Source organism: Schistocerca americana, chromosome 2, assembly GCF_021461395.2.
Source record: "Schistocerca americana isolate TAMUIC-IGC-003095 chromosome 2, iqSchAmer2.1, whole genome shotgun sequence".
NCBI lineage: Eukaryota > Metazoa > Arthropoda > Insecta > Orthoptera > Acrididae > Schistocerca > Schistocerca americana.
The window spans coordinates 729,350,523-729,371,551 of record NC_060120.1 but is presented as its reverse complement, the minus strand read 5'-3'; the positions used below and the strand labels follow the sequence as shown (position 1 = coordinate 729,371,551).

Here is a 21,029-nt window from a genome sequence, read left to right as displayed (position 1 = left end):
TGGCGCGGTACGTTTGTATCGAGGCAGATTTCCAGAACGAAGGTGTCCCGACAGGAAGACGTTCGAAGCAATTGATCGGCGTCTTAGGGAGCACGGAACATTCCAGCCTATGACTCGCGACTGAGGAAGACCTAGAACGACGAGGACACCTGCAATGGACGAGGCAATTCGTCGTGCAGTTGACGATAACACTGTCAGCGTCAGAGAAGTTGCTGCTGTACAAGGTAACGTTGACCACGTCACTGTATGGAGAGTGCTACGGGAGAACCAGTTGTTTCCGTACCATGTACAGCGTGTGCAGGCACTATCAGCAGCTGATTGGCCTCCACGGGTACACTTCTACGAATGGTTCATCCAACAATGTGTCAATACTCATTTCAGTGCAAATGTTCTCTTTGCGGATGAGGCTTCATTCCTACGTGATCAAATTGTAAATTTTCACAATCAACATGTGTGGGCTGACGAGAATCCGCACGCAATTGTGCAATCACGTCATCAACACAGATTTTCTGTGAACGTTTGGGCAGGTATTGTTGGTGATGTCTTGATTGGGCCCCATTTCTTCCACATACGCTCAATGGAGCGCGTTATCATGATTTCATACGGGATACTCTACCTGTGCTGCTAGAACATGTGCCTTTACAAGTACGACACAACATGTGGTTCATGCACGATGGAGCTCCTGCACATTTCAGTCGAAGTGTTCGAACGCTTCTCAACAACACATTCGGTGACCGATGGATTTTTAGAGGCGGACCAATTCCATGGCCTCCACGCTCTCCTGACCTCAACCCTTTTGACTTTCATTTATGGGGGCATTTGAAAGCTCTTTTCTACGCAACCCCGGTACCAAATGTAGAGACTCTTCGTGCTCGTATTGTGGACGGCTGTGATACAATACGACAATCTCCAGGGCTGCATCAGCGCATCAGGGATTCCATGCGACGGAGGGTGGATGGATGTATCCTCGCTAACGGAGGACATTTTTAACATTTCCTGTAACAAAGTGTTTGAAGTCAAACTGGTACGTTCTGTTGCTGTGTGTTTCCATTCCTTGATTAATGTGATTTGAAGAGAAGTAATAAAATGAGCTCTAACATGGAAAGTAAGTGTTTCCGGACACATGTCTACATAACATATTTTCTTTCTTTGTGTGTGAGGAATGTTTCCTGAAAGTTTGGCCGTACCTTTTTGTAACACCCTGTATATCTATCACGCCTGTTTGATCCTGCGTGACAGACAGAATATTCCATCTGTAAGTAGGCTGTTTATGTTTTCTTATTGGCAACGTTACGTAGCGCTCTGTATGAAAATCACTGGCTGTGCTGTGTGCAGTCTGTGGCTAGTTTGCATTGTTGTCTGCCATTGTAGTGTTGGGCAGCTGGATGTGAACAGCGCGTAGCGTTGCGCAGTTGGAGGTGAGCCACCAGCAGTGGTGGATGTGGGGAGAGAAATGGCGGAGTTTCGAAATTTGTAAGACTGGATGTGATGAACTGCTATGTATATTATGACTTTCAACACTATTAAGGTAAATACATTGTTTGTTCTCTATCAAAATCTTTCATTTGCTAACTATGCCTATCAGTAGTTAGTGCCTTCAATAGTTTGAATCTTTTATTTAGCTGGCAGTAGTGGCGCTCGCTGAATTGCAGTAGTTCGAGTAACGAAGATTTTTGTGAGGTAAGTGATTTGTGAAAGGTATAGGTTAATGTTAGTCAGGGCCATTCTTTGTAGCGATTACTGAAAGTCAGATTGCGTTGCGCTAAAAATATTGTGTGTCACTTTAGTGAATGTTTGGGTACATTCAGTTTTGCTCAGCTGTTTGAAAAGCAAATAGTGTAAGAGGTTTATCAGCACAGTAATTCATAAATTTTTCTAAGGGGACGTTTCATATGTCGACCCTTAGCCGAGGATACCTCACTGGAATCTTCTGATTTTTTCTTGTAGTTTGTGCAGTTAGTGCAGCCTTTGTTTATTGCTAGAGCGTAATTGTAGAGAGAATTTCCTTTGTAGTTGTAGTTTTTCATTCTTGTATAGTAAAACAGTTGTGGCATGCATGTAAATTTGCACCAAATATTTCGCAGCTGCGCTTGCAGTTAACGAGATATTATTTTCAGTGCTATGTTAATGTGTTTTCTTATTTTGCTCTTCAAATTGTGCTTTTCCTGTGTTATCGTGAGAAATATTGTGTCAATAATGGCGTGTGAAAAACGTAACACTAGGCTCCAAAGTAAACTGAGAAATAATAGTGACGACGAGCGCAGCTTATCAGCACCACTGTGTAATGAATTAACAGACATTCAAAGTAGTAATTTGGTAATTGTGCATAGGAAAATGGAGCAGGCGACAAATAATGGTGTAGGCAGTGAAACAATTAGTGAACAGGGAAGCATTATCGATCGATCGGTCGGCAACAGCTTTCCTCAGGAATCCGAAATGACAGGACACAATCTTGCAAATACTGTAGATTCAGGTTTTGCGTCCTCGCAGTTTTCTCAAATAAGTCAAGACACATTTTCTGTTTTTCAAAATGCGAATATTGCCGGTTCAAATGCATTGCCGAATAGCACTTAGGAACATGTTTCAGACACCAGTGCATTGTTATTACAATTAATACAATAAGTGGGACAAACACAGCAAAAGCTTCAAAAGTTATACAGAATGGAACAAAATCTTCGAAAGTTAGACACAATGGAACAAAATCTTCAAACGTTAGACACAATGGAACAAAATCAGAGACAAACACAGCAAAAGCTTCAAAAGTTAGACACAATGGAACAAAATCTTCGGAAGTTAGACACCACGCTTGAACAAACACGTGAAGATTTAACTACTGAGTTACATAACATTAAATCGAAATGTCAAAAAGTCTGTAATCACGTAAAAACAAATTTGTGAGCATTTTCAACCTATTTTTTCGCGGCATGAAAATGCATTACAGAATCACGGAGCAACCATAAAAGAACTGCAAACTATTGTCCATGAAAATCATGAGACCTTGCAAGCTAAAATTGACTCAGTTGCATCTACCGATTCGGTTATGCAACTTGCAAAAACTCAGGAAAACTTAAAGGACACAGTAGATACTCTGAAAATTGGTTCAGAAAGACACATGGAGGAAATTAGTTCGTTATTAGAGAAAGTAGTTGAACTTAAGGATCAGCTAAATAATTTATCTACGAAGGTAGATGATAATCTGAATAACACAAAACCAGTAGTCTTTAATGACACAGAAGAGTGCAAACAAATTAGGAAATTCAAACAAAATCAGAATCAAATTAATAAGCAACACATAAGAGAAATCTGGGAAGTACAAGATCAGTTGGCACAAGTAATACAAAAATTACATATTTCAGAGGACACTCGCGCTCCAACATGGGAAAAGGGACTTAGAAATATGGAACAGCCACAAAATAATAACACGGGGTGCTTCGGAAATTATGAAAGAAATTTCCAAGGTATACCGAATTTTGAGATGGAACCGCCGAAACGAAGTAACAATGACCGATATGCGACTCGCCGACATGATGATTTTGACTATAAGCTGTTTATCACTACACGTGAATTCAAAACATTTAGGAATTCCAGCAACGACATTCATCCACAAGCGTGGCTTCATCAATTCTCTCATTGTTTTCCTCCAAATTGGTCATTAGGGCATAGATTAGAATTTATGTGTGGCTACTTAGAGAGTGAACCAGCTGAAAGAATGCGATCGGTCATTCACGATTGTCACAGTGAAGGAGAATTTTATCATGCCTTCCTCTCAGCATATTGGTCTCAAGCTACACAAGACCGAGAAAAACATAGCATCATAATGATGGAACATTTCGGACAATCTTAATTTTCCAGCCTTGTGAAATATATTGAAGACATGTTGCACAAGAATCAGTACCTGTCAAACCTATACAGCCCCTCAGAACTCATCCGCATTTGCTTAATCAAACTACCTGAACATTTACGACATATTATTTTGGCAGGACGTTGCAAAGATGACATTGAAGCTTTTCAGGGACTGTTACAAGAATTGGAAATTGACACTGACAATCTCGGAACGCGAAAACAGGAGCACAACAGCTACAGGTCACATCTGTCACAATTCCGCGATGACAGAAATAATAAATGGACACGACAAGGCTATTCTTACAACGTAAATCGTGACCAAAACAGACACCACCCATATGAGAACCACTGACAGAGTAATAGCTACAGAGAAAGATCGCATTTCCGTAGTAATGAATATGACAGAGACAATCATAGAAACAGACAATATGGCAACCAGAACTATTATTATCATGGGAGACAGAATAACTTCAGACGCAACGGTCCACTGTGCAGTGAGAAATTCTCCACCACTTAACCGACAAGAAAGAAACTATGGAATCTATCGACATGACGACAGACGATATGATCGTAATGACAGACCTGAATTGCATCAGAACTGGCGGGATTCACACAGGGCAGGGCCCTCTCGACAAGGTGAATTTGTACAAGTTAGACCTCCAAATCCCAATAACGACGCGCACCAACAACGAAACAGACAATGACTCGCACCGCAGGCAGCCACGTGTGCCGGCTGGCTCAGAGAAAAATAACATAGACGCTAGCCTTGAGAAAAATTTTAGCATTCCTTACCGACGTATACAACATGATAATTACTTTGAAGTTGAAACTCTGCGCACTAGAAAGGGTAAAGGATTACACCACATTTCATATGTAAAACCGTTTATTGAAAGATAATCTGCTTTTTAACTTTGTCTTTGCCATATAACTTTCACTTTACATTACTAGTATGCTTTGTCAGACTTAGAATCTGCTAACATGCAACAATGTTTGAAGTTAAATATCCAGTCAAGAACCAAGAGAACTTATTTAAACAGAAATAACGAATGCATTGTTATTGTGAACAGACGACACAGAGTTATTGTGTGTGTACATTCTTGCTTGTTAGTTGCACCATTACGGAATGACTATAAGGCTCACATACTTATAACATGTACTGGTACTGCTAATGAGATTTTAATGCAACATTTTGGTTTACTTGAAAATACATTCTGGATTTAAAGTACTTTCAGTGAGATACCAGATGACACAGTGGTTAGTTTATGTGACAGCTACACGATTTTATCACGACGCTACTAATGAATGACAATTTACAATGTTGCTTTTGCAGTGTTTCTGTTTTATATCTGCACAGTTTTTCTGTATTATTCTGGAAAGTAAAACATGTTTTAGTAGTAACTTTTGTGGTATAGCTACAATGAGACTGCCTTTTCCGTAGCACAACAATACGTTACAGCACAGTACTTTCTTCATCACGGCAATAAGCGTAATAACTAAGATATCTATACGCAAAGCATTTCACTTTTGTTTATCATGAGGTAAGTACATTGGCTTCTGCAGAACTTAGCTTTCGGAGGACGATAACTACAACACTTCCACAGAGATTATCTTACAACATGACGCACAGTTTAGCGCTACAGTGCACGTATTTGAGTGATTAATTTTGTACTTAAATAATTTATTTTTAATGATATTTGAAGTACAATGATACAAAGGTTTTCTGTGATACATTTCATTCCATTGCTGTAATCTGTAACACCTGAGGGTGTAATTACATTAATCCTCAGGGGGGTACACGCTTACTTTGTGTGTCATGTGTTTGGGAAGCACAAGGAGCCCTAGCTAATATGGTATTTGCTTATACAACTTTACACATTGGTACCATATTTCTCTAACACATAAATTACACAGCTATCTGATCATTTAACCGAGAGAGACAAACATTCTTTTTTTACTATATCAGTGACAGATGTTTACGTAATTACACAGTTGGATAACATCACACTTATGAAATTGTATTTTGTCTGTACTTTGTGAACTGTTCATATTTTTTCGGAACCATTGTGTTACTATGAGAGCTTTGAATGATATATTTGGTATGGGATCACAATTTTTAAATTATGATTGAGGTAGAGGACACTATTGAAATGAGCAGAGAATTTTTTTTAGGTTTTGAAATTATTGGAGGATACGACGATTTTGAGAATTAACTGAGATGTTATGATATTATTACGACGATGATGTGTATTATGCTGTTGAGGTATGTTTATGATCAATAAGATGATGCTACCATATGCGAGGAATTTGGTTATGCTACATATTTACTATGATGAAATATTGAAGAAGTGTCGACGAATATGTATATGTGTAATAAGGTAAGGAATAATGAGTTGTGGTTAGGGACTCTGACTTGTGAAAAAAGGATGTTGGAAATCAAGAATCGTACTTTAAGAGTTATGAAATGTGTGTCCATGCATGAATGTATCACAACACTGGTATTCATGAGATTTCGTTTCTACGCATTTGTACTGTAATTTTTCGATCTGTGAAATTTTTTTATATGAGACTGTCACTGTAGTGCAAACTGGTGTTGTAAATATTTCGGTAAGAAATCTAAGTGACCTTGACATAATGCATTATGGGCGACCAGCTGTGCGAGTCGCCTGGAGAAAAAGCCATTAGGTAGAAAAAAAGAGACCGTTAACCTCGCTGTTGACATTTCTTTGTAGAAAGCATCGCAAATACGACACGCTCAAACTTGAAAATATATGATTACACTGTGGAGCTCTTAATTTATGATATTTACCAAAATGCCTAATGAAATGATGAGAAACGTTTTACATCTATTGTCTTTCTAGTTGAGAGTTTTCTCATTTTGTTTAATATCTAGTTTCTAGCTGCACTGCAGCATTGGTTAAAATAAAATTTTACAGATGTACTAATATAGATATTTTATGCCTACAGATCTAGTAAATAATAACTTTATGATCTACTTTAAAAAAAATGGAGGAGCACAAAAAGACATTTCCCTTCACAGGATTTGCATACACAATTTTCTTTTCAACTACTTGGTAATATTTCTCGTAGAATAAGTTGTGGTGCACCACTTTAATTACATAGACATTAAGATGTGAATAGACATTTCCCTTATCTGTATTGTTGTCTTTAATGTAATATTTTTTCTACTTGAGTTATGTCATGTTTAGGTATAAGTTATAGCATTAGCTGCTGCTGTTTGCCAGGCATAGTGTTACTGAATTTGACTTTGATTACTCTGTTAAGCCAGTTTTACTACGGATTTATTTTTCTTGTTTGCTGCACATTGCCTTATATTAGTTGTAATATTGCAATTGCTTTGCTAAATTATATTTTTTTGCTGCTTGCTTTGACAATTTCCATTTTTTCATTGCTGTTTGTATTAATTGTTTTGTGCTGCCGCATTGCCTCGTCCCTTAGTTTAGCATCTAAGCTCAGTAGATTTAAGTTAGCTTAAGAGGGGGTAGACTATATAAGAGAATGAGTTATCATGAATTGGAAGAAATGCATTGAGAAGCTATAAGAAAATGGTTTGGCAAAAAAGTAGTGTACAGTGGAGAAAAACTATTTTTGAAAGAGGATGTGAACAGAATACAGAAAGCATGCTTAGATAGGATTTTTTTTGGTGGAAAAAAATGTTGAAATAAGAGGAAATATCTACAGAATGAAGTTTTGGGTTGGACTGCAGCACCAAATGTTACACTGAAATCAAACCCTGCCCTTTCCTCTTGTGTTATTCTGCTATGTGTTTGTGTACTCTTGTATATTTGTGTTTTTCCTGTCTTTATGTGTTTAGCTGATATGAGTTATGTTGTGGAATTTTTCTAATAATATGTTATTTTCTTTGTAAAGATGCTTAGACATTATTTATTCTGTTTTGTTTTAATGCTCATGTGTGAATTTGATGTTTCAAAAGTTATTCTGATCTTTTATGTATTTACTTATGTCATAATTCCTGTAACACTGATGTATATGTTTATTTCTATTGTTTTGTAAAGCCTGTATTATTACAAATGATATTTGTATTATTATGTTTTTAATGATGTATTTTGTACCTTTGTTACTGTATTCTTATGTTATAAAATTGTAATTGACACCAGTTCATCAAATTAAGTAACTTGTAAGTTACATTTCACTGCACACGTTTCTGTTGGTCATAGTATATGGACAATATGTGAGAAGTAGGGACTGTCAGTGTTTGCACGTGTAGTAATAATTCACCAAGGGACTGGTTAACAGCATTGCTGGTTCTAAGGAAAATTAAAAAAAAAAAACTTTGTGAGTGCGCAAGTGGTGGTTTATGGACTTGCTATATTCTCCGCAAGACTCTTCGGTGGTGATTGTTCACCTGCACAGTCGCAACAGATGGCTGCTGGCCGCCTCTACATGGACTACAGAGGGTCTGCATCTTTGTTGGCCCACCAATACCATTATTTCTGCAAGGACTGCAGTGGGTCTGCACCTCTGGTGGCCCACCAATACCATAATCTCTACGAGGACTACAGTAGGTCTGACGTACCTACCAATATTCTTCAAAACTTCGACTGACTCTGCTGTGGGTTTGCTCTGTTGTGGCCCATTACCTGTCTGCATGTCAAGAGTCAGCACTGTCTTTCCGTTGGAAGGACAACACTACTTCTTCAAGACTGCATGGAAATCCACTACTTCCGTGTGCATTCTCTTTTACTGCTCAGACTTTGAGAAAAAAAACAACACTACAATTTTACTGTGATAAATGATCAGGACTGTCTTTATGGACTGTGAGAAAATTTTAGCTTTTGACCAACATTGTATCAATAAATGTGTGCATTTGATATCTTTGTTATTGTAATTATGAAAAATTTTATCAAATCATTATTGGCCACTGCCCAAAACAATTTGTAAAATTTTTTGTGGGGAGCATGGGGACTATGTAAGTAGGCTGTTTATGTTTTCTTATTGGCAACGTTACGTAGCGCTCTGTATGAAAATCACTGGCTGTGCTGTGTGCAGTCTGTGGCTAGTTTGCATTGTTGTCTGCCATTGTAGTGTTGGGCAGCTGGATGTGAACAGCGCGTAGCGTTGCGCAGTTGGAGGTGAGCCGCCAGCAGTGGTGGATGTGGGGAGAGAAATGGCGGAGTTTCGAAATTTGTAAGACTGGATGTGTGCTATGTATATTATGACTTTCAACACTATTAAGGTAAATACATTGTTTGTTCTCTATCAAAATCTTTCATTTGCTAACTATGCCTATCAGTAGTTAGTGCCTTCAATAGTTTGAATCTTTTATTTAGCTGGCAGTAGTGGCGCTCGCTGAATTGCAGTAGTTCGAGTAACGAAGATTTTTGTGAGGTAAGTGATTTGTGAAAGGTATAGGTTAATGTTAGTTAGGGCCATTCTTTGTAGCGATTACTGAAAGTCAGATTGCGTTGCGCTAAAAATATTGTGTGTCACTTTAGTGAATGTTTGGGTACGTTCAGATTTGCTCAGCTGTTTGAAAAGCAGATAGTGTAAGAGGTTTATCAGCACAGTAATTCATAAATTTTTCTAAGGGGACGTTTCATACATCTCATTCATGCATGTTTATAGTTGCCCAGTGCCTACAGAGAATGCGTGCCAAAGACTTGTCAGTGTGCAGACAAGCAAAGTATAAGCATTACAGAGAATCACTGAAACATCTCGTTTGCTCTCCGTCTTCCATCGTGGGTAGCAGCTATGTTGTAAATTTTTTAATAAAATATGAAAATAGTAATTCAATGAGTAACTTCGATCTGAGATCATGTTTCGTCGTAAATAGGATAGACTGTACATATCTACCTAGTTTCTCATGTTTTCCCGTCCGTAATAGAAGTCTATGACTATGAATTTGCATTCTATAGAGAGAGCATGTAATAACAGTGCTGTTCCGCCATTGGAGAGACGTACACGCAAATGGTCGAAGTCTTCATTATAGTAATCTATGCTCCTTCAGGGTCGGGAAGGCGAAGGGCCTCTGCCTTCTTTGCGGAGGGGGTCTTGCCTCTTTTCGTGGGGCGCAAGATGTGTTGGTGCTGGGTGGTGGTTTTAGTTCCACCCTCCACTCCAATGATCAGCTGCCGCGTCATTTGCCTTGCACAGAGCTTGCCACCATCGTCGACCGTCAGGAACTTGTGGACACGAGGGAACACGTTCATGGCAACTGTCATGGTTTCGCGCGCTACATCGCTCATTCTTCCAGCCGCCTTGACGACTTTTACATTTCGTGCTCGCTGGTGGGAGAAACCTGACAGGCTGACATTTGGCCTGTCGCTTTGATCGACCATGCTGCCTATTTTTGCACCGTCACCCTCGACCGCCAGAGGGTGTGGGGTGGAAGCGGTGTTTGGAAGCTGATGTAGCCATACCGGCGTATCCCGACTGTCGGAGACTTGTCGATGTGGTTGCTCGTCTACGTTGTCGTGGCCATATGGCAGAAACTCGGCAGCTTGGAGGAGGCAGTTCCTGGACTTTTATTAATAGGTGTTCACGGACTGCTCTACTTTATCATTTTTGCCTGGACGATGTAAAATAGTGAACCGCTCCAAAGCACAGATCACAGTCCTCATGCGCCTCCACCTTGCAGGGACCGTTTTGCGAACCCGCAGATGGTTTTGGAAGCTCCGTCGATGTACCACCTTCTAGCGGACAGGCGACGACGGCGCCAGACCACGATTCGAACCATCACTGATGACGAAGGCGTACAACATGATATCTAATGCGGCATTGGACGCGCCCTTCACGCCTTTTGTGCTAGGTTGTGCACTAGCCACCCCTACTCACTGGCTGCCATTGAGGAAGTCTCTCGTCTCACATCCGACAAAATAACAGAGGACACTACCTTGAATTTGGAGCAGCAGTAACAGAAGACAAAATCCTCGATACTACCCGAGCGGGAGCTGCTAACAAGTCACCTGCCCTGACGGAATTCCCCTCTAGCTTTACTGTGCTTTCCGACATCTATTAGCGCCCACGTGGACTGTTATCTGTGGAGAAATGATGTCCTCTGTCGCGAGCATCCCCGATAACTTTCTTGAGGGCCTTCTTGTCTGTATCCACAAACGTCACCCGAGCGAGGTGGCGCAGTGGTTAGACACTGGACTCGCATTCGGGAGGACGACGATTCAATCCCGCGTCCGGCCATCCTAAGTTAGGCTTTCCGTGATTTCCCTAAATCGCTCCAGGCAAATGCCGGGATGGTTCCTTTGAAAGGGCACGGCCGACTTCCTTCCCCATCCTTCGCTAATCCGATGAGACCGATGACCTCGCTGTGTGGTCTCCTTCCCCCAAACAACCCAACCCCCACAAACGTCATAGGTGTCCGCACATTAGTGACTATCGCTCATTGATCCTGATAAACAGCGACAAAAAGGTCTTTACATGTCTTTTGAGAGTGCGGCGGGGCGTCATGTCGTATCGTAAGATGAGGAGTAGCTAGGTTGAGTGTGCAGCATTTGGACAGCGCTCTGGCACTACAGGAATCTGATTGCTCTTGCTCATGCTAAACAATTTCCCGTCGCTTTGGCGTCATTAGACTTCAACCAGGCGTTTGATCGCGTCGATCATTCTTTTCTTACGGGTGGAACACTTATTGAGGTTGTCGTACCTCTCCTGCGCGGCGCTACATCCCGACTGCTGTGTAATGGAGGCTGACACAACCGATCCTGATCAGGTGCTCGGTGCAACAGGGATGTCCTCTGTCGGCGTTGCTCTACACCTTCGCCCTAGAACAATTGTTATGTGGTCTATGCCAGCGGCTGACAGGGATTTCGCTCGGTCGACATGGATTTTGCTGCGCCAGCTATACGGGCGACTTGGTCCTCTGCCTTCGAAGTGCTGACGTCAACAGAGCGGCGCTTGCTTGGGTGGCAATCTACGGCGAGATTTCGGGCAGCTTCCTTATTGTACGTAAACCGCGAGCTATGAGTATCGGCACAGGACTGCCAGAGGGGGAGCGTGGACCCGTTGAACTGCATTGGCATCGAATTTATGGCTGACCTGCGGCGCTCTACAGCCCTCGGCTGCAGACGGGTGCTGTAGGTGTGGACCGTTGAACATCGCCCACACTGTCTTGCGCTCCTGCAACATACGCGCTATGTCAGCATCCACACAGCATCGCGCATCCCTCACATGACGCAATCTCTTCCGGCTCTGCACACCCTAGCCAGGGGACGAGCTTGAAAGTCCGCTTTGAATCTCTCGCCCTTCCCGAGGCTTGAGTGGGTGTGGGTCTTCACTGTGTTGTGGAAAGAGCTCGGGCCCTTTTGCTTGCAGTTGACGATGGGGCGACGTTGCCCGACGAGCCTTACCTGCTTAATGGTGAATGTGTATGCCCCGGCGTCTTCGGCCCCTCTGGTGACGTTGTCGGTCACCCCAGGGCACTCCTATCACATCGAACGTTTTCCTATGGAGCACAGCTATCTTCCTGCCTCTTTGCCGGCTGTGTGTTTGTTTTCGAGCAAGGCAGTATGCACTGAGAAGCAATTGGCCCTCGTCCCAACGTGATAGAAGTACCCACACAAGACATGGCGCAATATATGGCGAAGGCGAACGCCACTTTTCTTGACATTGCTGAGCGCTCCGCATGGTATGTCACTGTCAACGGGAAACAACCAAATCGTTCACGTCTCCATGAGGTTTACCTCGCTGACTCCCCGTTTTGCGTCACGGTGCTGGGTGTCGGACGCCGACAATCATCGTTTTGTACACTGAAGAGCCTAATATCGTGAAGAGCCCTCGCGAGAACGCAGAAGTGCCGCAACACGACGTAGCACGCACTCAACAAATGTCTGAAGTAGTGTTGGAGGGAACTGACACCATGAATCCTGCAGGGCTGTCCATAAATCCGTAAGAGTGCGTGGAGGAGAGGGGGGGGGGGGGGGTAGAGATCTTTTCTAAACAGCACGTTACAAGGCGTCCAAGATATGCTCAATAATTTTCGTGTCTTGGGAGTCTGGTGGCCATCGGAAGTGTTTAAACTCAGAAGGATGTTCTTTGAGCCACTCTCTAGCAATTATGAACGTGTGGGTTGTCGCAAAAGTCCGTCGGAATGTACAATGGACATGAGTGGATGAAGGTGACCAGACAGGATCCTTACGTACGTGTCACCTGTCAGAGACTTATCTAGACATATCAGGGGTGCCAACTGCACACGCCCCACACCATTACAGAGCCTCCACCAGCATGAACAGTCCCCTGCTGACATGCCTGGTTCATGGATTCATGATTTTGTCTCCATACCCGTACACGTCTATCCATTCGATACAATTTGAAACCAGACTCGGCTGAGCTGGCAACATATTTCCAGTCATCAACTGTCGAATGTCGGTGTTGACGGGCCCAGGGAGGCGCGAAGCTTTATGTCGTGCAGTCATCAAGGGCACACGAGTGGGCCTTTGGCTCTGAAAGCGCATATCGATGATGTTTCGTTGAATGGTTCCACGCTGAAACTTGTTGATGGCCCAACATTGAAATCTGCAGCAATTTGCGGAAGGGTTGCACTCCTGTCACGTTGAACCATTGTCTTCAGTCGTCGTTGGTCCCGTTCTTGTAAGATCTTTTTCCGGCTGCAGCGATGTCGGAGTTTTGATGTATTACTGGATTCTTGATATTCACGGTACACTCGTGAAATGGTCGTACGGGAAAATCCCCACTTCATCGCTACCTCGGAGATGCAGTGTCCCACCGCTCGTGCGCCGATTATAACACCACGTTCAAACTCACTTAAATCTTGATAACCTGAATTGTAGCAGCAGTAACAGATCTAACAACTGCAGCAGACACTTGTTGTCTTATATAAGCGTCGGCGACTACAGCGCCGTATTTTGCCTGTTAACATATCTCTGTACTTGAATACGCACGTCTATACCGGTTTCTTTGGCGCTTCAGTGTATGTGGCCCGGCATTAGAAGTCTGGAGCCTGGTCCAGCGAATTCTGCCCTGTTTCATGACTGCCACTCCGAATAACAACGCACACGATGTTGCTCCCGGACGATGTGTACTACCCACAGATGAAGACTCACGCTGTGAACTGGTTCTGTTGCTTTGGCGTTCGATATTTTTTTGCCCTCAGCGAGAAGAGTTTCTCGATTTTTGGACTTATGCGAACGAACGACATTGCGTCATTGTCCGTAATCAGATATGCAGGCAATGCTTTTACAACTTTCTTTGGAGGGCTTTCTACGACCCGCCGCGTAGTTGGAATGTCCCTGCAATGATACTATGATCCCCAACAGTATTCCTATTTATTTCGAGAAGATGTGCATGGATTACTCCACGGCTACGATCCGCTTTCATTACTCCACAGATCCGAGAAAAAGAAAAAAAAACTTCTTCTCTGTTACGAATATTTGATACCTTCGCTGCCCTTTTATTCCCTCCTTTTTTAGTTGCGGTAGCCTTACTGGGATATGCGTAGTTAGGAGCCAATGCCTGAAGTGGAGCAAATATTTTTTAGGATCTAAGTGGAAGTGCCAAACACGCCTCTTTTCTGTAAATTCCTGTATAACTAGGAAAGGGAGGGAGGAAGAAATCTAAACAAAGAAAAAGAAAATAAAAGCGGTAGAGTGCGCGCTTGGGAACCGAGAGGTCGCAAGTTCGAATCTCTGTCGGACCACGGATTTTTCAGTCTTGATTTCAACCTAGTGTTCACCTCTCAACGGTGTAATGAATCGCCACAAACCACATGTGTTATGGGTTCCCTGTTAAACTGTACGTCTGCTTTCCCCAGTTATGTAACTGGAATCGGTTAGGGAAACGCAAGTCGCCGAAGTGACGTCAAATAGAGAGACTTGCATCAGGCCACTAAGCCACACGATTTTATTATTATACACACATCAAAAAAAGTTTTGCATCACTGCGGTTCCCAGAACTCCTGAACGTTGGCTGTGGATATTATATCACAGACACAGTCCCTTTGACTGTTCAGAGATGTCACTGAACCTGCCCAAAGATGTGAACAACCAAGCATGAGCAGCGCCTATTACACGGAGGAGGTCCGACAGCCGATCAGTTCCAGTCATTCCATCAGGAAAGAGGTACATGGCTCGTGTTGTCTTTAGTTCAACCACGCCTAGACTGTCAATACCGCAGTTCGATCGCGTCTGCATTGTTACTTTGTGCCAGGAAGGGCTCTCAACAAGGGAAGTGTCCAGGTGTCTCAGAGTGAACCAAAGTGATGTTGTTCGGATACAAAGAGACAGGAACTGTCGATGACACGCGTCGCTCAGGCCGCCCAAGGGCTACTACTGCAGTGAATGACCTCTGCTTATGTATTATATCTCGGAAGAATCCTGACAGAGACGCCACCGTATTGAATAATGCTTTTCGTGCAGCCACAGGTGGTCATATTACGACTCCAACTCTGCGCTATAGGCTGCATGATGCGCAACTTCACTCCCGACGTCCATGGCGAGGTCCATCATTGCAACCACGACACTATGCAGCGCGGTACATATGGGCCCAACAACATGCCGAATGGGCCGCTCAGGATTGGCATCACGTTCTTTTCACCGATGAGTATCGCATATGCCTTCAACCAGACAATCGTCGGAGACGTTTTTGGAGGCAACCCGGCCAGGCTGAACGCCTTAGACACACTGTCCAGTGAGTGCAGCATTGGGGTGGCATTGCGTGGGCCCGACGTACGCCGCTGTTTCAAAATGGTTCAAATGGCTCTGAGAACTATGGGACTTAACTTCTAAGGTCATCAGTCCCATAGAACTTAGAACTACTTAAGCTAACTAACCTAAGGACATCACACACATCCATGCCCGAGGCAGGATTCGAACCTGCGACCGTAGCGGTCGCGCGGTTCCGGACTGTAGCGCCTAGAACCGCTCGGCTACTCAGGCCGGCCGCCGCTGGTGGTCATGGAAGGCGCCGTAACGGCTGTACGATAGGTTAGTGCCATCCTCCGACCGATAGTGCAAACATTTCGGCAGCATATTGACTAGGCATTCATTCTCATGGACGACAATTCACGCTCCCCATCGTGCACATCTTACGAATGAGTTTCTTCAAGATAACGACATCGCTCGGCTAGAGTGGCCAGCATGTTCTCCAGACATGAACCCTATCGAACATGCCTGGGGTAGATTGAAAAGGGCTGTTTATGGACGACGTAAGCCCCCAACACTCTGAGGGACCCATGTCCGCCGTTGAGACTCTGAACCAACAGTGCCTTGATGAACTCGTGGATTGTTTGCCAGGACGAATACAGACATGCATCAGTGCAAGAGGGCGTGCTACTGCGTATTAGAGGTACCGGTGTGTACAGAAATCTGGACCACCACCTCTGAAGGTCTCGCTATATGGTGGTGGAACATGCAATCTGTGATTTTCATGAGGTCAGAAATGATGTTTATGTTGCCCTCTAATCCAATTTTCTGTACAGTTTCCGGAACTCTCGGAACCGAGGTGAAGCAAAACTTTTTTTGATGTGTGTATTACCGACACACACAATGGAATTTGTACTGAAGCCTCAGAGCGCGATGCACTGGTTTGGACACTTTCCCTATGGCTGGCGAACATTCCCTCCTTGTGCTGTTGCAACTGTTGAGAAGCAGCTGCGGACTGTGAAAATGCCAGAAGAGCCGGCGGGCAGCATCCGGCTGGTGGCTGCGGCCGCCTGGGAGCCGGTCCTCGCGCCGGCGGACCCGGCGTCGCAGGAGGCGCGTCCTCGAGGAAGAAAGCGCGCGGCGCACCCAGCGGCGGCCGCGGCGTGGCCTTGCCGTGGCCCGCTGCCAGCCGAGGCTGGACCGCGGCCGCGTATAAAGCCACGGCGGGCGCCGGCGCGCGTGTGTCTCCACGCGTCCAGAAGACATGGCCCACCACGACTCCTACCTACCCGGCGCTCTGCTGCTTCCGCTGCTGCTGCTGATGGCTGGCGTTCCGTCAGCTGCGCCAGCCCTCAAACGTCTGCGTAAGTACAGTCTCCTAGTAATAATAATAATGAAATAATAATAGGAAACCGCTGTTCCCATTCGGATTACATGAATACCGGGCTGGTACCCATGACCCATCTTAGTTCCACGGTCCGCAAACATTTCTAAAACGTCTCTAACTTGCACACGAGACAAAACTAGATGCAGACGGGTAGGGAACACAATTTCTGTCCCGTTTGGAAGAGGTGGCGACCGGAAGGGCATCCTGCCACGCATCTGCCACTAGCGGTGACAGATCCGGAATAACATGTCGACCCCGTGGAGACAAGGGATATGGTCGCGAAGAAAAAGAATGAGATCCTGACGTAAAGGGTTGAACAAAAACGCAGATAAACAGCGAGAAATGGATGCTTAAACTTAAATACAGATGCTAGCCAAGCCTGCAGAATACGCTGTTGCATTTGAAAATGAACAGATGTACAATATCAAATGCTTCAAATGGCTCTGAGCACTGTGGGACTTAACTGCTGAGGTCATCAGTTGCATAGAACTTCGAACTACTTAAACGTAACTAATCTAGGGACCTCACACACATCCATCCGCGAGGCAGGGTTGCGTTGTTCTGGGGGAAGAGACCAAACTGCGAGGTCATCGGTCTCATCGGTTTAGGGAAGAACGGGGAAGGAAGTCGGCCGTGCCCTTTCAAAGGAACCATCCCGGCATTTCCCTGGAGCGATTTAGGGAAATCACGGAAAACCTAAATAAGAATGGCCGGACGCGGGATTGAACCGTCGTCCTCCCGAATGCGAGTCCAGTGTGCTAACCAACCCGAGGCAGGATTCGAACCTGCGACTGTAGCAGTCATGCGGTTCCGGAGTGAAGCATCTAGAACCGCTCGGCTACCGCAGCCGGCTTGTACAACGTCCTTGATACGTTGTAGTTTAGGAGGAATAACAAGTGGACTGAAGCGTGAATGGGAATCTGAAGCGTGAATGTGAATCTGGATCGAAGAGAGAGGCGTGCCAAGTAGGCCGTGTGGTTATGCAAAGCCACTGTGTAGGGTAGCGCCTCTGCCTACTGAGTAGGAGAGCCGTGTTCGAATCCCAGCCTTAGTACAACCTTTCATTCGCCGTTTCAGTCCCCATATATACGTCGTAGATGTTTGAGACTCTGAAAAGTTCTGGAACCATAGAGTTTCTTTTGTATACGTTGTGTCCGTCGTCGTCAGAATCGTGTTCTGTATAATTGTGAACGCGTTATGACGGAGTTAAGTGAATTCGAACGTGGGCAAGTTGTTGGTGCTAGTGTAGTGGGCGCTTTTGTAACCAAGGTGATCGAAGTGATTGGTGTTTCAAGAGGCGCCGTATCGAAGAGCTATACCTCTTACAAGGAAAGCGTAAAAACATCATCCACCCTGGCGCAACGGGAACGAAAGTGTGTTTTGAGCGATCGTGATGGACGGATATTCAAGAGAATTTTGGAGAAAAACAGGAGAACAACAGCTGCAAAAGTCACTGTAGAAATGAATGACGCATTCGCGAACCGTATCAGCACCAAAAACAACACGAAGGGAGCTCCATAAGCAGAGAATTTCAGGGCTCACTGGAATTACAAAGTCACTCATCTGTGATGAAAATACCAGTAACAGGGAAACTTGGTGTCGAATCCATGAAACCTTGACTATGGAGCAATGAAAGACTGTCATTTGGCCGTATGATACCTTTTTTACACTGTTTCCAACCTCTGGCAGGGTTTACAATCCAAGAGTGAAACATGGCAGGGATTCGGTGATGATTTGGGCAACCATACCATGATATTCCAAGGGCGCCATGGTTATTCAGCAAGGTCGCATTACTGCCAACGAATATGCGACCATTTTGGTTGATCAGGTCCATCCCATGGTACAATGTTCCTTCCCTAATGATGATGCTGTATTCCAAGACGCATGTCACACATCCGGGACTTGTTTGTGAGCACGAGGATGAAGTGTCGCATCCTCAGTGCCCACCCCAGTCACCAGATCTCAAAGTTATTGAGCCTTTGTGGTCTACTTTGGAGAGAAGGCGTGTGATCACTATCCACCTCCATCAGCCTTGTCTGAACTTATGTTTATTTTGGAGGAACAATCGCCTAATGTTTCCATTAAAACCATGCAGTACCTGTGTTTATCCATTCCGAGACGAATGGAAACTGTTGTGAATGCCAACTGTTTCCCTACTACTTATGTAAGGTATGGCAATGTGTTCTGTTTTTAGTGCTTCTATGCTTTTGTCCAACCCTTGTAGTTCGTATGATCCTAGCTATGAGCGGCACCCGCCATTTGCTACGTAATGATCTTGCGGCAGTCACCACAGAAGAGGTTTTACCCTAATAATCTTCTTCTGAGCTCTACTAGTGAGGGGGAAGACAGGGTTAATCATTCGTAACTTCTACACACTCATTCTGGTGCGGTTTGCACCTCGCTGCATACAGGAAGACTCCAAGATCCAACCATTTTACTGCCAACTGCAGGGTGTAACAGTTTACACTCATCCTCCCAAACTGGTAATATTACTAAAGGGGGCCGCATTTTGCGAATCCAGATTTACGTCAGCTGTTGGCAACACATGAAAATTTGTGCCGGACTGGAACTCGAACCCGGGTTTCCCGCTTATCGCATGCATGCATGTCTGAAGCACACTGTAATGTGAGAAATACAGACTGTGTACAGAGACACTGTAGCCATCCACGGCGTATCCATGCCTCTATGGGCTAAAATGAAGATAAAATATTTGCTTCTCCCTGTGCAGGAATCATGAAATTTGCGAGCGTATGGGTTGTGGTCCCCGTGGCATATTGAAGTTTGGATCAGTCTTAGAGGCTGTTAAGGCGACCTCTCGCAATACTTGAGAAATCCAGGTTTCAATCCCGGTCGAGCATAATTTCCATGTGTCTCAAGTAGCTGACGTCAATCCAAATTCACAAAATGCCAATCCATTTCCTAATATTTACACAGCAACAATCGTCAGATCGGTGTATGTTCCTACATGTCTAAGGGCATTATAATGTTAAGATACAGACTCTGCATAAATACAGACCATGTGACTATCCATGACGTTCTTAGGTAAGTCCTTCGGCTTAAAAAAAACCGTAACAATTACAAATTGCGAGAGTCATTTGAAAAACGAAGTAGGCTGATTTATTTTAATAAAGCCGATTTAGCCTGTTTAGCCACTGTTTAATTTATTACCGATGCAACGTCAATATCGCCGTACGAAAAATAAGGGTACACTGCCTCACCCAGAATGTGAGACGCAAATAAAATTGAATTTCAGGAGTCGTGAGAGTCTGTGATGTTATCTGAGTGACTACAGTATTGAGTTCGATTTACAAAGAACATGGCAATATGAGCCCATTTTCCAGAATGACGTTGCACCCCTGTGATCTGGATAAACGCACTGATTCGCTGGGGAAGGATGTCATAAAGCCTTTGTATCTTCTCCTGAGCCAAGGTAGCCCACAACAATTGTAACTGGTCCTTGACGTCACAGATACAGGAACTTGGACAGATCCGAGACATGTACCATGTGTGGACGAGCATTGTCCTGTTGAAAAATGGCACCTCGATACAGTCGCAAGAGGTGTATATGAGGAAACAAGATGATCGTGTTGTTCTGCTGTGTCTGCAAACGTCCTCAATCTCGACTATCTGTTGCCTGAAATCATACCCGATGGATCCCCACACGATGACCCAATACCCACGATTCAACGCTGAGTGCAAGTCGAATGAACAGTAAAAAAAAAAAAAAAAAAAAAAAAAAAAAGAGGCACTAAGCACTAAGCGACTTAACATCTGAGGTCATCAGTTCCCTAGACTTAGAACTACTTAAACCTAACTAACCTAAGGACATCACAGACATCCATGCCCGAGGAAGGATTCGAAACTGCGACCGTAGCAGCAGCGCGGTTCCAGACTGAAGCGCCTAGAACCGCTAGGTCACAACGGCCGGCTAGCAGTCAACCCTTCACAGTCACGGCCCCACTTGAGACGCAGTTCGTGAAATGGTGTCAACAGCAGCATAAGCATGGGTAGGTAATTCCCCAGTCCGACTGATGCTAATCTGTGACAAGTAGGGCGGGGTGACAAAGAATGTTGGAGAGAGTCTAGTTCTCGGATGGCAGACGCAGATGTGAGAGGCTACATAGCGTATGATGCATAATACGCCGATCCTCTCTCATGATGGACAGAAATGACCGACTAGAATCTTGATGATGTATATGCCTGCCCTCATG

At 44.3% G+C, this 21,029-nt stretch overlaps 1 protein-coding gene across 1 annotated transcript in view; it reads left to right on the top strand.

Moving 5' to 3' along the window:
• Nucleotides 1–16,668: 16,668 nt before the first annotated feature.
• The window catches only part of LOC124595328, a 55,293-nt gene continuing 50,932 nt past the window's right edge, over nt 16,669–21,029 (top strand). Inside the window, exon 1 of the mRNA XM_047134030.1 lies at nt 16,669–16,795. Within this exon, the coding sequence (XP_046989986.1) occupies nt 16,696–16,795 (100 nt within the window). The 5' untranslated portion in view covers nt 16,669–16,695. The remainder of the gene's footprint in view (nt 16,796–21,029) is intronic.